Genomic DNA, 12,580 nt, shown 5'->3' on the forward strand with positions numbered 1-12,580 from the left:
GTTTGTAGATAATCACAGCTCTGGGACATAACTTTCGTGGTTAGGCAGAGAAGAGCCTGAAATTTAATGCTGCTGAGACTTTCAGGGAAATGGGCAGAGATCTTATTCAGAAGAGAGGATTTTTCAGTGATGAGATTGAGCAAAATGCTGCCAGACATTTTAGAATCCTCTTGGAGCTCAAGCTCCAACTAAAAATGATCATTAGTTCTGCTGTTCAAAGAACCTCTATTATACCAGTCCAACAGTAAAGAACAAACATTATTCATTTGAATGTTTAGCACAGCACAAGAAAAATATTTTTGTGATAAGCAGGACTAGCTCAAGAATTGCAAAGAACTCCAATCCAATGGATAAATATTCTGAAATCCATCCTAAGGCACCAAGCAAGTCATTATAAATGTTGCTACCAGCTATAATACACACATTAAGGAAAAAAACCAAACTCTGAGTCCCTTCTTTGGGCAAACAGCACATTAAAAATTCCAGGTGGAAAAAGAGACAACAATACAAGTGGATATTACTGCAACAAAGCCATTAAGTGAAGATTTAGTAGCTCTAAATTGCTGAAGGTCTAACTCACCATAGTAGAACTCTCCCTGTTGGTACATCATTGGAATTTGCACTTCACTTTCATCATCTTTAGTGAAAGAAAAAGTTCTGGTATTTTCAGGCCTGAACTGTGACTTCCAGTTGCCTTTAAAGTAGATTGCATTGATGAGAGCCAAATGAGTTAGAGCACCAAAGTCTCTTGAAGACACAAAATCTTTGATCATGCCTAAAAAGAAACCCAGCTGTCAGTCTGCATGTCAAAGTGAGCATTAAATCCAAACTTAAGGCAGCTTGAAAAATGCAAGAAAATAAAAAGCAGTGTTAACATGTAATTTCCAATTCAGATGTTTCATTAAATCTCCAATTAAAGTGCCAGTGTTTTGTAAACCTAAATCACAGTGTAGGTGTGGAAACCCTTCCATCGAGGACGTGTTAGGCAACTGTTTCTTGATCACTGCTAAATACACCCTACAAGGAAGCCACGTGGAGAAAGGGTCACATTTGGAATGTTTACCCTGCTGCTATGGAACTGTTCAGCACTTCCACCTTAAGGTCAGAACTTGTACAAACTTTGGTTCCAATCCAGAGCAGCACTTAAATGGGTGCTTGATTTAAAGCTGCACCCATTGCTCCTCCACCAGTTCTGAGGGAGCTTCAGTGATCTCCTGTTGAATTCAAACACCAGAAATCCACATAAATTCCCAGCATTTGTTCCAGTGGCATTGGCTCTTGAAAAGCAAAAGAGGAAAAGCATCCAGCATCTGCTCTATTCATGGGAGGTACAGCAGCTGAGCATGGCAGCTGCTTTGCTCCTACTCCTGAATAAGTAATTTACATCAGAATGCAGTCTGGTACCTGCTGTAGCTCATCTCAGAGCTCTCCATTTCACCAAAACCGTTCCCAGTTTGGTAAACGGGGTGCACTGACCAGCTCTGTCACTGTTCTTCAGGAATTACAGCCTCCTTCAGATTGCTTCCTTGCTCACTTCTATTTTTAGCTGACATTGCAATGCAAAGTGTTAAAATAAACACATTCCTCCCTCTGATTATTACTCCTTAATCCATGGTTTAAAAAACAAATTAATTCTGCTTTCTGGAGCATATGATCCTGACTAACTGGTGTGAAATTTGTGTATCACAGGGCTGGATTTCTTCCGGGTTGCTGTTTGCACTTCATTTTATCTCGAATGCTCTAAGGAGGGAGGTGTGACCAACACTCACTTGGTGTTGGGAAAAAACAAAAGGGAAACGTTTCCAGATTTCTAGATTTCTAGTTGGTACTCATATTTCTTTGTGTTTTTTTCAGCCACATCTTGTTAATACATTAATGAAATGTTAAGAGTTTTCCTGCCCAGAGGAACCTTTGATGGTTCTGTTTCTGCTCTGAACAGGGTGGAACTGAAACCTGCCTGTGCTGTGCTTCTTTCCCCAGGGGGAAATCAGAGAGAAAGGGACCAGCTGAGGGACTGGAACCACCCCAACCTGACACCAAAAGCCCCCAGCTGCCCTGGTGGGCCCTGATTTTCCTTCTCCCTCAGCCAGACACCACATCCATGGAAACCCTCTGCAATCTGCTGCATCACTTCCACCCAGCTATTTCTGCAGCCTGAGAGAAAGGGCAGTTTGTTAGGAACAGAATGGCTGCTTGGAACAAACCAGGCAGTTTTCAAAAGGGAATAAAAGCATTACAGAAGGTGCTTTTCCACTCTGGAGCTGTGCTTTTCCAAAAGGAATTATGGATTCTTAAGTGCTCAGACTTCATGGGGATGTGTTAATTCCTTCCAGGTGATTCCAATCCCTCCAAATTCCCAGTGGTACAACTGTGTCAGAGCCAGACTTCCCTGAATTACTCCCAAAATCTCAACCTTCAGAGTGGGGAACCAGAATGAGAACATGCTTTGATCCCTCCACCAGGAGACTCCCAGATATGGGGGCTCTGCATGGCTCCAGGAAATGCCACCTCTCTGGGAGCTGCCAAGCCAAGCAGCATCCTGCAGCTCTCAACGTGCATATTTACAACAGTAATTTTGTGCTTAACTCCCTTGCTGCAAATTTGTGTTGTGAAACTGTTGACAGCGTTCCTAAAATCAACTACCCTCTCAACATGCTATCTCGTTTCCTCACACTGCAAAACATTACATTACACACTCTGATTTTGTGGTGCAAAATTAGCTTTTTATTCCCCACTATTCTACTTCTCAGTACCTCGTGAGTATGAGCTCCTCAGAGGAGGAGTGATACTCCACACATGCAAAGCACAAGCCAATAACCCCTCTGCAGACAACTTTTCTGCCATTAGTAATAATCCTTTTGTAAAAAAAAGTTTAAAATACTATTAAAATGCCTGCCATTAAAACAGTCTCATTCAATAAATGCTACAGATGGTAAGACCAGAGAACAAATATTCAAATAGATGCCACATGATTAACAATGACTAATATTACTTATGACAGATCATTCCTACATAGGAAAAAAATAGAAATACTAGAATTCTTCTCTTCAGCCTCAGACAGAAGAGATAACAGCCAAAGCTCCAACCCAACACCACTGCACAAGTCTGGAAGCAGAAACACTTCCTGCAGGAAGTGCACAAAAGGATCACATGCACTTACTATTTGTGTGATTCTCCACCCATTTATTGATCTGAGTAGCAACAGCTGCACTTTGGCTGAAATCTACATTCTCTACTTCAGCTTTGAAGTATTTCTTCACCAGCTGCAGGAATTTGTCACTGACGTGGAACCCGTTCTGCACGTAGAGGGAGTTGGCGATGTCCAGCACGTAGTGACTTTCCTCAGCAGTTGCCATGTCAGAGAGCTCCTTCAGGAAGGCAAACTCTTCACCTGGGGAAGGAAAAAACACCTTCAGTGGCTCAAAAAGGAGAATTTTTCCATGGCTTTTCTGCTGAAAATTCACCAAAATGTTTTATGCAAAGGAAAGCCATTTTTTTAAACAAACTTGTTTCTAAACCTACTACACACACCTTCAGATCTGAGGGAATAATCTCCATGATCATATTACTTAGAGCTTGTTTTTTCTACTAGCTATAATTAGTCTAATTAATGAGACATTTGAGTCCCACCAGAAGCAAAGCTATCAATGGAAATTCTTTCTACACCAAAAAAGCAATTAAAAAATTCTTCTTGCAGGTTCCATTTCTAAATCTTGCCACCAGAAATTCTTAAGAGAACTTTTGTTCCATCTTAAATGCCAGTTGATTAAGGAAAAATGAACTTCAAATCTAGAAACTAAGGCACTCTTCTATGCCAAAAGTAGGTCTAGAATTTCCCAGGATCTTTAGTGGGACAGTACAGAATTCTTAGTGGGTAATGAGGAATCCTGAACAGGATTAAAGCAGTCCGCTTCAAAATAGGAAGCTGCATCATATGCTTAAAGATGAAATTTTTAATTTAAAACACAACAAAATAAACCTTAAAACTGATGGCAATTATGTGTTTCAAGCAGAAATCATGGGAGCACTTTCCCTGAATATCACATTCATATCCCAGAATAGTGAGCAGCCCAGAAAACAATCAACTGCACAAGAGGCAAGATGGAGGACAAGGAGGACAAGAAGAAGAAAGACAAGACATGCCCAGATTCCTCCACCTTGCCTCTTGAACCCCCATTCTAAAAACCCCAAAATTCTACGTTTTTACCCTGTGACAAGTTAATTATCATTCTACTCAAACTCTTGTGGCTTGTAAATTTTCACACAACATTAGTAATTTTTTCCATGGGTTAAAACCAAAGGCACAGGTGTTTCTGACTCCATGCCAAGGTCTCTGAGCCCCCTGCCAGGGTCTCAGTCCTCCAGGGCAGCCAGAGGAATGTCCTGGGCTCTGACATGTCAGCACCTCTCAGCTCATGCAGAACCCACACTTTTGAGCCTGCCCAGAAATCCACCAAGAAACCCAGTGATTTATAACCCATGGACACCAGCAGGCTGCTCCCACCCCTGCTCCTGTTTCTCTAGGACAAAAAGTAATAAACGATGCGAAGGCCTCACCATTTTTCAAGCTGTCAAAGCCCATGGAATGTCGGATTTCCTTCAGGGTGGTGCCGTGGGCTCCCAGCTCCACCATGCCCATGGCTATGGCAATGCTCAGAGGGGAGAACAGGATGTTCTCATCCTCCCTGCTGGCTCTCAGCTGGTTGTAAACGTTCACAGACAGCTCAGCAATGGTTTCATCGGGAAAATTGGTCTTGAAGGCTTCGCTTTGCAAAGCAAGCAGGGACAGCAGCCCAAGGAAATACATGACTTGAGATTTTAAGGTCTGAAAGGTAAATTTGAGGCAAAATAAGGTTGTTGGATAATATAAAGTTCAACTTGAAAGAAGAGTAATCAACTTTTTAATCTTAAATCTGTGGGGGAAGAAAATCCCTAGAGTTCAATGCACAGTGCAGTTAGTTGGAGGAGACACTATTAAAAGAGAAGTGATGATGTATTTTCACACAAAAATAACCTCTTCCCTTGTGTAATGGTATGTTTGTGAAATCTTCCAGCCCCAGACCAACAAAACACTCACAGCTTCTACAGAAAAGACGCCAAAGACAGCAACCCCTTCCCTCCTTCCCTTTGGAAATGTGGCTGTTTAGCACTGCTGACCTGGAACTGGCTTGTGTTTCTGCACTTTTCCACAAAAAAACCCAGAAATCTGCTCTTTCTTTCATTTGACCTTCCAGTAAGATGGAACTTATTTATCTAAGTCACTTGAAGCCCCCAACAGGTAAAACAGTTTCAAGCACTGTGAGAGAGCTCCCTGACACCCGAGACAAAGTTACTGTTCCGTGATGTTGCTCCGTTGCAAAACATGTGGCAAGCAGCCAAAAATTCTTTGAAAGAAAAAAAGAAAATCAATCATGCCTTAGTTACCAAATAAACCCCCTTTTGTTAGTAAATAGCAGTGAGAAGCTGGGCAGCTCTGCTAGCTGGGAGTCAATCCCCACTCAGAGGATAAAGGCACTGTACAGTGAGAAATAACACCAGAGGGAACAAGGAAGGAAACTAAATTTAAAAAAGGGTGATGCCTCTGAGTAATCCATCCCCCAGGCTCTGCTGAAATGCTCTGGGGTAAGCAGCAGTTCTCACTCTACCCAGTTTAGCTCACACAACTACTGATAGTAGAATCCCAGCTCCTGGAGCAGGGAATGTGTAACTTCATCCTTCCTTTTTTATTTTCCTTTAAACTCTGCTACCTTGGCATGAGACCCACTACGGCTGCAAGCCTTGGGTGAGAAACAGCGACCAGCAGAGCTCCTGTTTCAGCTCCTTCCCTCTGCCTGCAGGGCACAGCAGAGCAAACCCTCCTGCAGCAGGGCTTGGACGGGACAAGGCTCAGAGCTTCACCACAAGTGTTTACAGGTTGCTGTGCCAGGCTGCAGGGCTCGGCAGCACAGCCCAGATTTGTGTGCATGCTGCTGCTCCACACCATCAATTTGCAATGCAGGCAGCCCAAGTGCTTCTCCTTATGCTTCCCAGCAATGCTGGGGCTGCAGCACCAGGTTTTATAGACATGGCACAAAGTGAGCTTTATACAACATTTATATTCTGCATTTCATCTTCAAAGGCCTGTGTAGCATTATCTAATTCACTCACACGGCGCTGAGTGATCCATAATTTAAGTGTTATTACTGGCATTTTATAGCTGGGAAAATACAAAGAACAACAGGGTACACACACGTGCCTTGGCAGCCACTGGTGCCAGCACTAGTTAAGATTCCTCCTGTCCCCCAGCCTCCATCAGCCTTTTGTTCAGTCCTGAACTGAGAAAACTGGAGATGAACCAGTGCAGCAATCCCACATGGTTCAGGGGAAAAGGAGAGCCTTGCCTCTCATCTTTCCACATATATAAGAAATATTCTCCTTCCTAAATATCCAATAAACTATCTGTGGTGGCATCACTTCGCTTCTGTGGATTACTTGATCAAGCTTCCTCTGATTCTTAGTAAGATAGCAAAAATGTCCACTGAAGGCTCTTATTCTATTTAGGAACAGCACAGAAAAGTCATAGAAGGCTAAAGCACCAGCTTTAATCCTGTCTGCATGTTCCAGTGCACTGACAGAAATACCCAGCACTCCACTGCAAAACATCAGTCTGACCATCATTATTTATTCCAGAAACACTTGAGACACTATTTATAACCCCAAACATTATCAACACACCACAAACTTCCCCAGCAAAACTGCTTAATAGCAGTACTCTTTTTTTAACCTGCCCGTTTATAAATTATTGACTTAAGGATATTAAGGTTTCTGCTACAGAAAATAACTGGATTTCTGTGTGATCATGGGCATTGTAGATTTCTTTATTTAAAAGCCCTGGAGCATGCCTCTGCCAGTGTTACATAAGACTTGAGCCAGCACATCCCCGTGATAGACTGAGCCCAGGTATTATTCTCTTATCCTAAAAGCTGCACAAGGCAAGAAAAGCTTAACAAAGCTCCATCACACAGGCCTATAGTGGCACCAAAAATGGTGCTCAGGAAATAGATAAGCAGGAGCTCATCTTGCTTTTGTGGAGGATGAGCCCAAATTTGGGAGCTCTCCCACACTAATCTATACAAACAAGTTGTGCAGCTCAGTGTGGATGCAATTACACAGAGAGTGAAGCTTTCCACTCCTGCATCAAGAGCAGCTTGAGCTCACTGGGAGACCTGATGTGGTTAAAACAGATGTGAAATAATCTGCAATTTTCAGAAAGGGAAGTTCCCCAGCCTTGCAGTGGCAGAGGCAGCTGCTCAGCACTCCATCACTGATCTCTGTCCTATGTGCCACTGCCAGACAGGCTTAAATAACTGCACAGGGGAAGGAGGGGAGAAATTTATACATCTTAATTAAGTGTTTAACATGCAGGTCAGACTGTCTGAGAGCTAATAAAATATTTGTTATTAGACAATGCTGGAACCCCAACATCATATACAAATCAAAATAATTTTTCTTTGTGACCACTTACCAAAAGCTCCTAATGTGAAATAATTATATTACTTTTCATTATTTAGTTGGACAGAAAATACAGTAACTACATAGATGGAGAGAAATAAAATTTAAACTGAAATGCTCTTAACAAGACAAAGTACCAAAGTTATGTTTTTAACTAGGAGCCTAATCCCACTGGTGGCAACACTGTGCAAAATAGATGTTCCCAGTAGGAATGAATTAAACCCAAACAATTTTGATTTCCTCCCCAGCCCTTCCACATCATTTTAGTCTAGAGAGGCTTTCTAATGAAGCTCACAGTGAAGTTCCCCACACAGACACCAAGGGGAAAGGAAGATAGGGAGGCAGGAATGAACACATGGATACAGGCAGAGAATTTATCCGCTCCTTTGCTGGCAATGCTCTCCAAAGTGAAAATACATAAATGAATGAGTCCAATGGAAGGGAAGGTGCTTTAAAGCAAACTAAAGATCTGTGGGTGCTGGTCAGTGGGGAAGGGCTGTGAAACACCACAGATCAATCCTTTTCCCAGTGTGAAAATGGTCTCATCTCATCCATCTAATGGGAAATGTCTGTGGTAAATTCCTCAGTTCAATTCCTCTCACACTTCTGCTTCATGCTCACACTGCTCTGCTGACAACTGGGAATCCAGCTCTTAATTATCATTCCAGCCAGAGCAGCTCCTGCTCCTCTGATCCTGCCTCACTGCAGGCTGGATTATTTGGGGTCTGGCCTCAGGCAGGAGGGCTGGGTCCCACCAAGAGCTGGGACTGATTCTGGAGCAGCAACTTCTGAGCATCCCTGTCCAGCCAAACCCTGGACTGTCACTGCAGCAGCACTGAGAGCATCTTTGGATTGCCTGGACCCTACTCACAAACACACTTCAAGTTGAAGGAAATGAAGCTGAACATTATGTAATGCACATCCAGAAACTTAAACAGTCCCTGGGAGTATCATCAAAATTTTACTCAGTCTTTTCTGTCTCCCTCAGACATCCCCAGTACAGTCTGTCACTGCTGATCTGCATCAATGCAATCTGGTTAAATAATCCTGCAGCAGTGGGAAAGGAGTCAATGTCCCCACTGAACAATGTTTAAAAATCAACAGTCATCAGTTTCACATGTTACTGGGTACGCTTTGCTTTCACTGCTAAATATGAGAATAAAAAAAAAAAAAAAAAGCTGTTAAAAATGCTTTCACTCCTCAGCCATACAGTTATTAAGGCCAAAGGTATGAACTGCTCATTTGAGGGTGCGTCAGACAGATTCTGAGTTTTGTTTGATTTCATCAATTGATGCATGAACACCTCTCTCCTACCAGGCAATCAAGGAATCAGTGCAAACAAATTTTTCTTGCCACAGCCTCCTCTTGAACAACAGTTGTGTATCACAAATCCTCACTTGCTACAGAGGTTTGTCAGAGCATATCAGTTCTGTTCTGGCTTGCAACTGTTCTCAGGGGAAAAAAACCAGTGATGGAACACTAAAACAAGATTCCAGATATCCATCCTTCAGCAGGTGTTGGCACTGAGGTCCATCTGGTTCAATTCTCAAAAAACTTTTTAATTCAGCATTTCAGAAAACACCTGGAAAGATATCAGCAGCCCCAAAACTCAGCCCAGCACATTTCCCCAGGTGGCCACAGCCAGCTCAGGGCTGCTGCTCACCTGCCCTGGGGCCAGCCCAGATGTGCTCCTGTGCATGGGTACAAGGGACACCCATCCTTGTGATGGCTGAAGAAAAACATTCATCTGATAAATGCAGGACTGCTTCTCCAGCTCTTGCCTCTCCCCAGCAGAAGGCTGGGATGACTAAGAGGAAGCAGAACAAATTCGCCCCCTCACACCCACAAACTCTGAACTATTCGGTTCCAGCAAAATGCAGAAGGGGCAGGCGCTCTCTGGAAGCTGAGATATTTTGAGATATCCTATCAACAAACTCCAACTGAGTTCACAGACATGAGGTAGCACGGATTTTGAAACAGCGAGACCTGGACTCGGCGTAGGAAGGTGCCAAAAATTCAATTAAGGGTTGAATTCTAGTACCTTGTACTTGTCAGACAGGTTGAAAAAATGGGTTATAATTGCCTTTTCTTTTACACCTTTACAGAGGGTTTTATAAAGAAACTAATTTATGGCTTTAAAAACCTACAAAATAAAGCTGTGATACATTGCCTTGGTTCCTCAGCACACAGACTAAACTAAGATTAGTTGCCTTCGAGATTACTCTTGGCTACCTGCAAGCTAAACACCAAAGGTGTGGGAAGTACAAATGAGAAAAACTGCTGATTCCTGATCAGTGAGTTAAAAAAAAACCCTGGGAGGAAAACAAGCATGGTAAGAGCACTGATTACATTGTCTCCTGTAAAGAGCAGCTGCAGGAGCAGACAGAAGTCTGGCAGGACAATTTGATAAAGCAACAGACGGATTTGCTCAGGGAACAAGACCTGCTGGGTCAGGGGAAAAACCCACTGGGGATGCAGGCAGGAACTGGGGGATTCTCCTTCCCCCAAACCCAATCAGAACAGTGCCATGCTTGTGGCAGGTGAATCTTGGAAGGATGTGAGGTTGGTGAAATTTCAGCCACTACTGAAATATGACAATTGTTGCAGGCACCTTTACTCAGAATGATTTCTTGTTGGCAATAAATACCAGAGAGAGGCACCACCTAACTAACAATAGCAGCTCAGAAAATGAACAGAGCTTAGACAAGGAACCCAAGTTCCCCTCCCAGAGAGCCCCGGCCCAGCCCAGGGGAGGCAGGAGCAGTTGGTGAGAGCCTCAGCTGCTCTCCAGACCAGGCATGGTTGTCATGGCTACCCTGAAGGATGTGCAGAGGAGGCTCCAGACATGTCCACGATTTGCTCCCAGCTAGTTCAGGCTTGCCTCGGGCCCTACAACAACAGGGGAATGTGGCTGCTACCACAAACCTCAAGCTGCTCACAAACCCTCCTGATCCACTGCAGAACAACACAAGAATGGCCTTTCCTCTGCTTTGTCCAGCAATACAACCTCTCAGATTTTTATTTAAAGACTGGGCAAAAATTGCACCTCCAGCCAGCACTACTGGAGCAAAAGCATTCTCACCTCCAGAACCTTGAGGTTTTACCACAGCAAACTCCACAGAATTAATGTGACGCTCCCACCAGCCGCTCCCTGAGTTAATCCTTGTTCTCCTCCCCAGCACTCAGCCCCTCTCTCACTCCAGAGCAGAACTGAGAAATAAAGCTCAAACCTGAGCTGGCTCCACCTGAGAAATAACTTTCTTTTCCAGAGCCAGGTGTGCAGGGAACAGCAGTGCCAGGGATCACACATCCTGCTGGGATCCACAGCCAGCAGTGCTCCCCCAGCTCCCTGGGATGTGCTCGCACCTGGGGCTGCACACAGAGCCTGCCTGCAGGTGACAGCAGCAAATCAAACACCAACATCCTCACATGCACAGTTCAGGAGGTGCTGCTGCTCTGAACCAGCAGAATTCAGCCAAGGAAATGGGAAAATAACTAAACAGCCATTAAATGCTTCAAGCTACAACTGAACAGATAACTGTGGGATCTCAGCACCTCAGGATGGAGGTGCAGAGAGGCCGAGACCACCCTTGGGGGGCTCGGGGATCCTGGAATGTTGCCAGAAGTGTCTGGTGGCAGGATTTTGATCCTACACAGGAGATGAGACCTGTATGAGGACTGGGAGGAATTCACTGGGTGAATGGTGAAGGGATAAGTTAGTTAAAGTGTAAAACACGGGGTTTAGGATTTTGGTACAGGGGGGTCTAAAGAAGTAAGATGGAGGAATTGGGGCGTGTCCTGTCCTTCTTCTTCTTCTTCTTGGCCTCCATCTTCTGTGGTGATGGTGGCACTTTGGGATTGGTCATTACTAAAAGTGCACCGGTTAATAAGGGTAGAAGGTATTGGGGAGAAATGATAAATATTGTACACGTAACTTCGGGTATAAAGATAAGTGACCGCCCCGGGGGCTCGCAGTGTGCCCATGGCTGACTTGCTGTGCAGACCTCTGTCGGGCTGAAAGAAAATCTTTTAGATAAACAATTAATAAACACCAAGACCGAGACAAGATCAGAAGTCTCTCCTCGTCCTTTGAAGCGTCGGCTCTTCAAGGCCATCCCTGGGCCTTTCCAGGCCACCTAAACAGCTCACAGAAAACCCTACAGATAACCAACTGGCTATCAGGGCCAGTGCAAGCAGCACAGGAAGGGATCTACAAAGCGCTTTGGGTATCAGTAGAAGTGGTGACAAGCCTGGGGAATTCTGCATTCCTTGGACAGCAGGCAGGCACATCACTGCTCACTGTGACATGTGTTCCATTTAGCCAGCAAGGCAGCTCCTTCATGTTAGGGGATGTACTCACATTTTCTGTGCTGCAAAAAATGTTTATCCCTAAAAAATGTTTGCCCTTAGCCTGTGTGAGCATCTGACCTCGTCAAGCAGAGACTCTACAGACACATGTGGAACCTTGTTGGAATCAGTTTGTCTCAGTGCAATGACATCTCTATCTCAAGCCGCACAAACATTTATTAATAAGTTAAGGGATTTTGTCACCATCTGTCAATTATGGTGTCATTGCCTTCTGGAGCAGGAAACCTGGAGGTTAATTTCATTAGAGAGCAGCACAATAACGATATAGGAAATAGAGGAGTGTTTAAAACTCCAGCGTAGAGTGACTAAGACAAGGAACAGTCATTCCATACAAAGTGTTTGGACCACACTAAAACCTTGCTCTCCAACACACAGCCAAGTCATGCCCTTCAGGATTCTTTATTCCTGTTTTTTAAATGACCCCATGGCACCAGGAACATTGAGAAAACCTGAAAGACAAATGCTACACTGAAAAATTTCATATTGACAATTTTTTTCCATTGAATCCCAAATGTTTTTAAACTTTCATGGAGCTTGGCACTGACTCACTAACCTGCTGAGGCAATTATGCAAGCCAAAGTTGTCTTAATTGCGCTTCCTCAAGCATATTCCCTCAGCTCTAATTAAAAAATAAAAAGAGATGCTGAGAAGCCATGTCCAAAATACTTAAATCTGAATAGCCTAAAGCGAACATCTAAATACATGTCTAGACAATTAAAAA

The 12,580-nt window shown here is 43.8% G+C and overlaps 1 protein-coding gene across 1 annotated transcript in view; it reads right to left on the minus strand.

Annotated features, from left to right (window-relative positions):
* The window catches only part of SERPINI1 (serpin family I member 1), a 45,120-nt gene that overhangs the window by 15,926 nt on the left and 16,614 nt on the right, over window positions 1–12,580 (minus strand). Inside the window, exons 2-4 of the mRNA XM_058812294.1 lie at window positions 4,558–4,825; window positions 3,161–3,391; window positions 581–775 (exon numbers count right to left, since the gene is read on the minus strand). Coding sequence (XP_058668277.1) covers window positions 581–775; window positions 3,161–3,391; window positions 4,558–4,807 — 676 coding nt within the window. The 5' untranslated portion in view covers window positions 4,808–4,825. The remainder of the gene's footprint in view (window positions 1–580; window positions 776–3,160; window positions 3,392–4,557; window positions 4,826–12,580) is intronic.

Source organism: Ammospiza caudacuta, chromosome 11, assembly GCF_027887145.1.
Source record: "Ammospiza caudacuta isolate bAmmCau1 chromosome 11, bAmmCau1.pri, whole genome shotgun sequence".
In the NCBI taxonomy this organism is placed as follows: Eukaryota; Metazoa; Chordata; class Aves; order Passeriformes; family Passerellidae; genus Ammospiza; species Ammospiza caudacuta.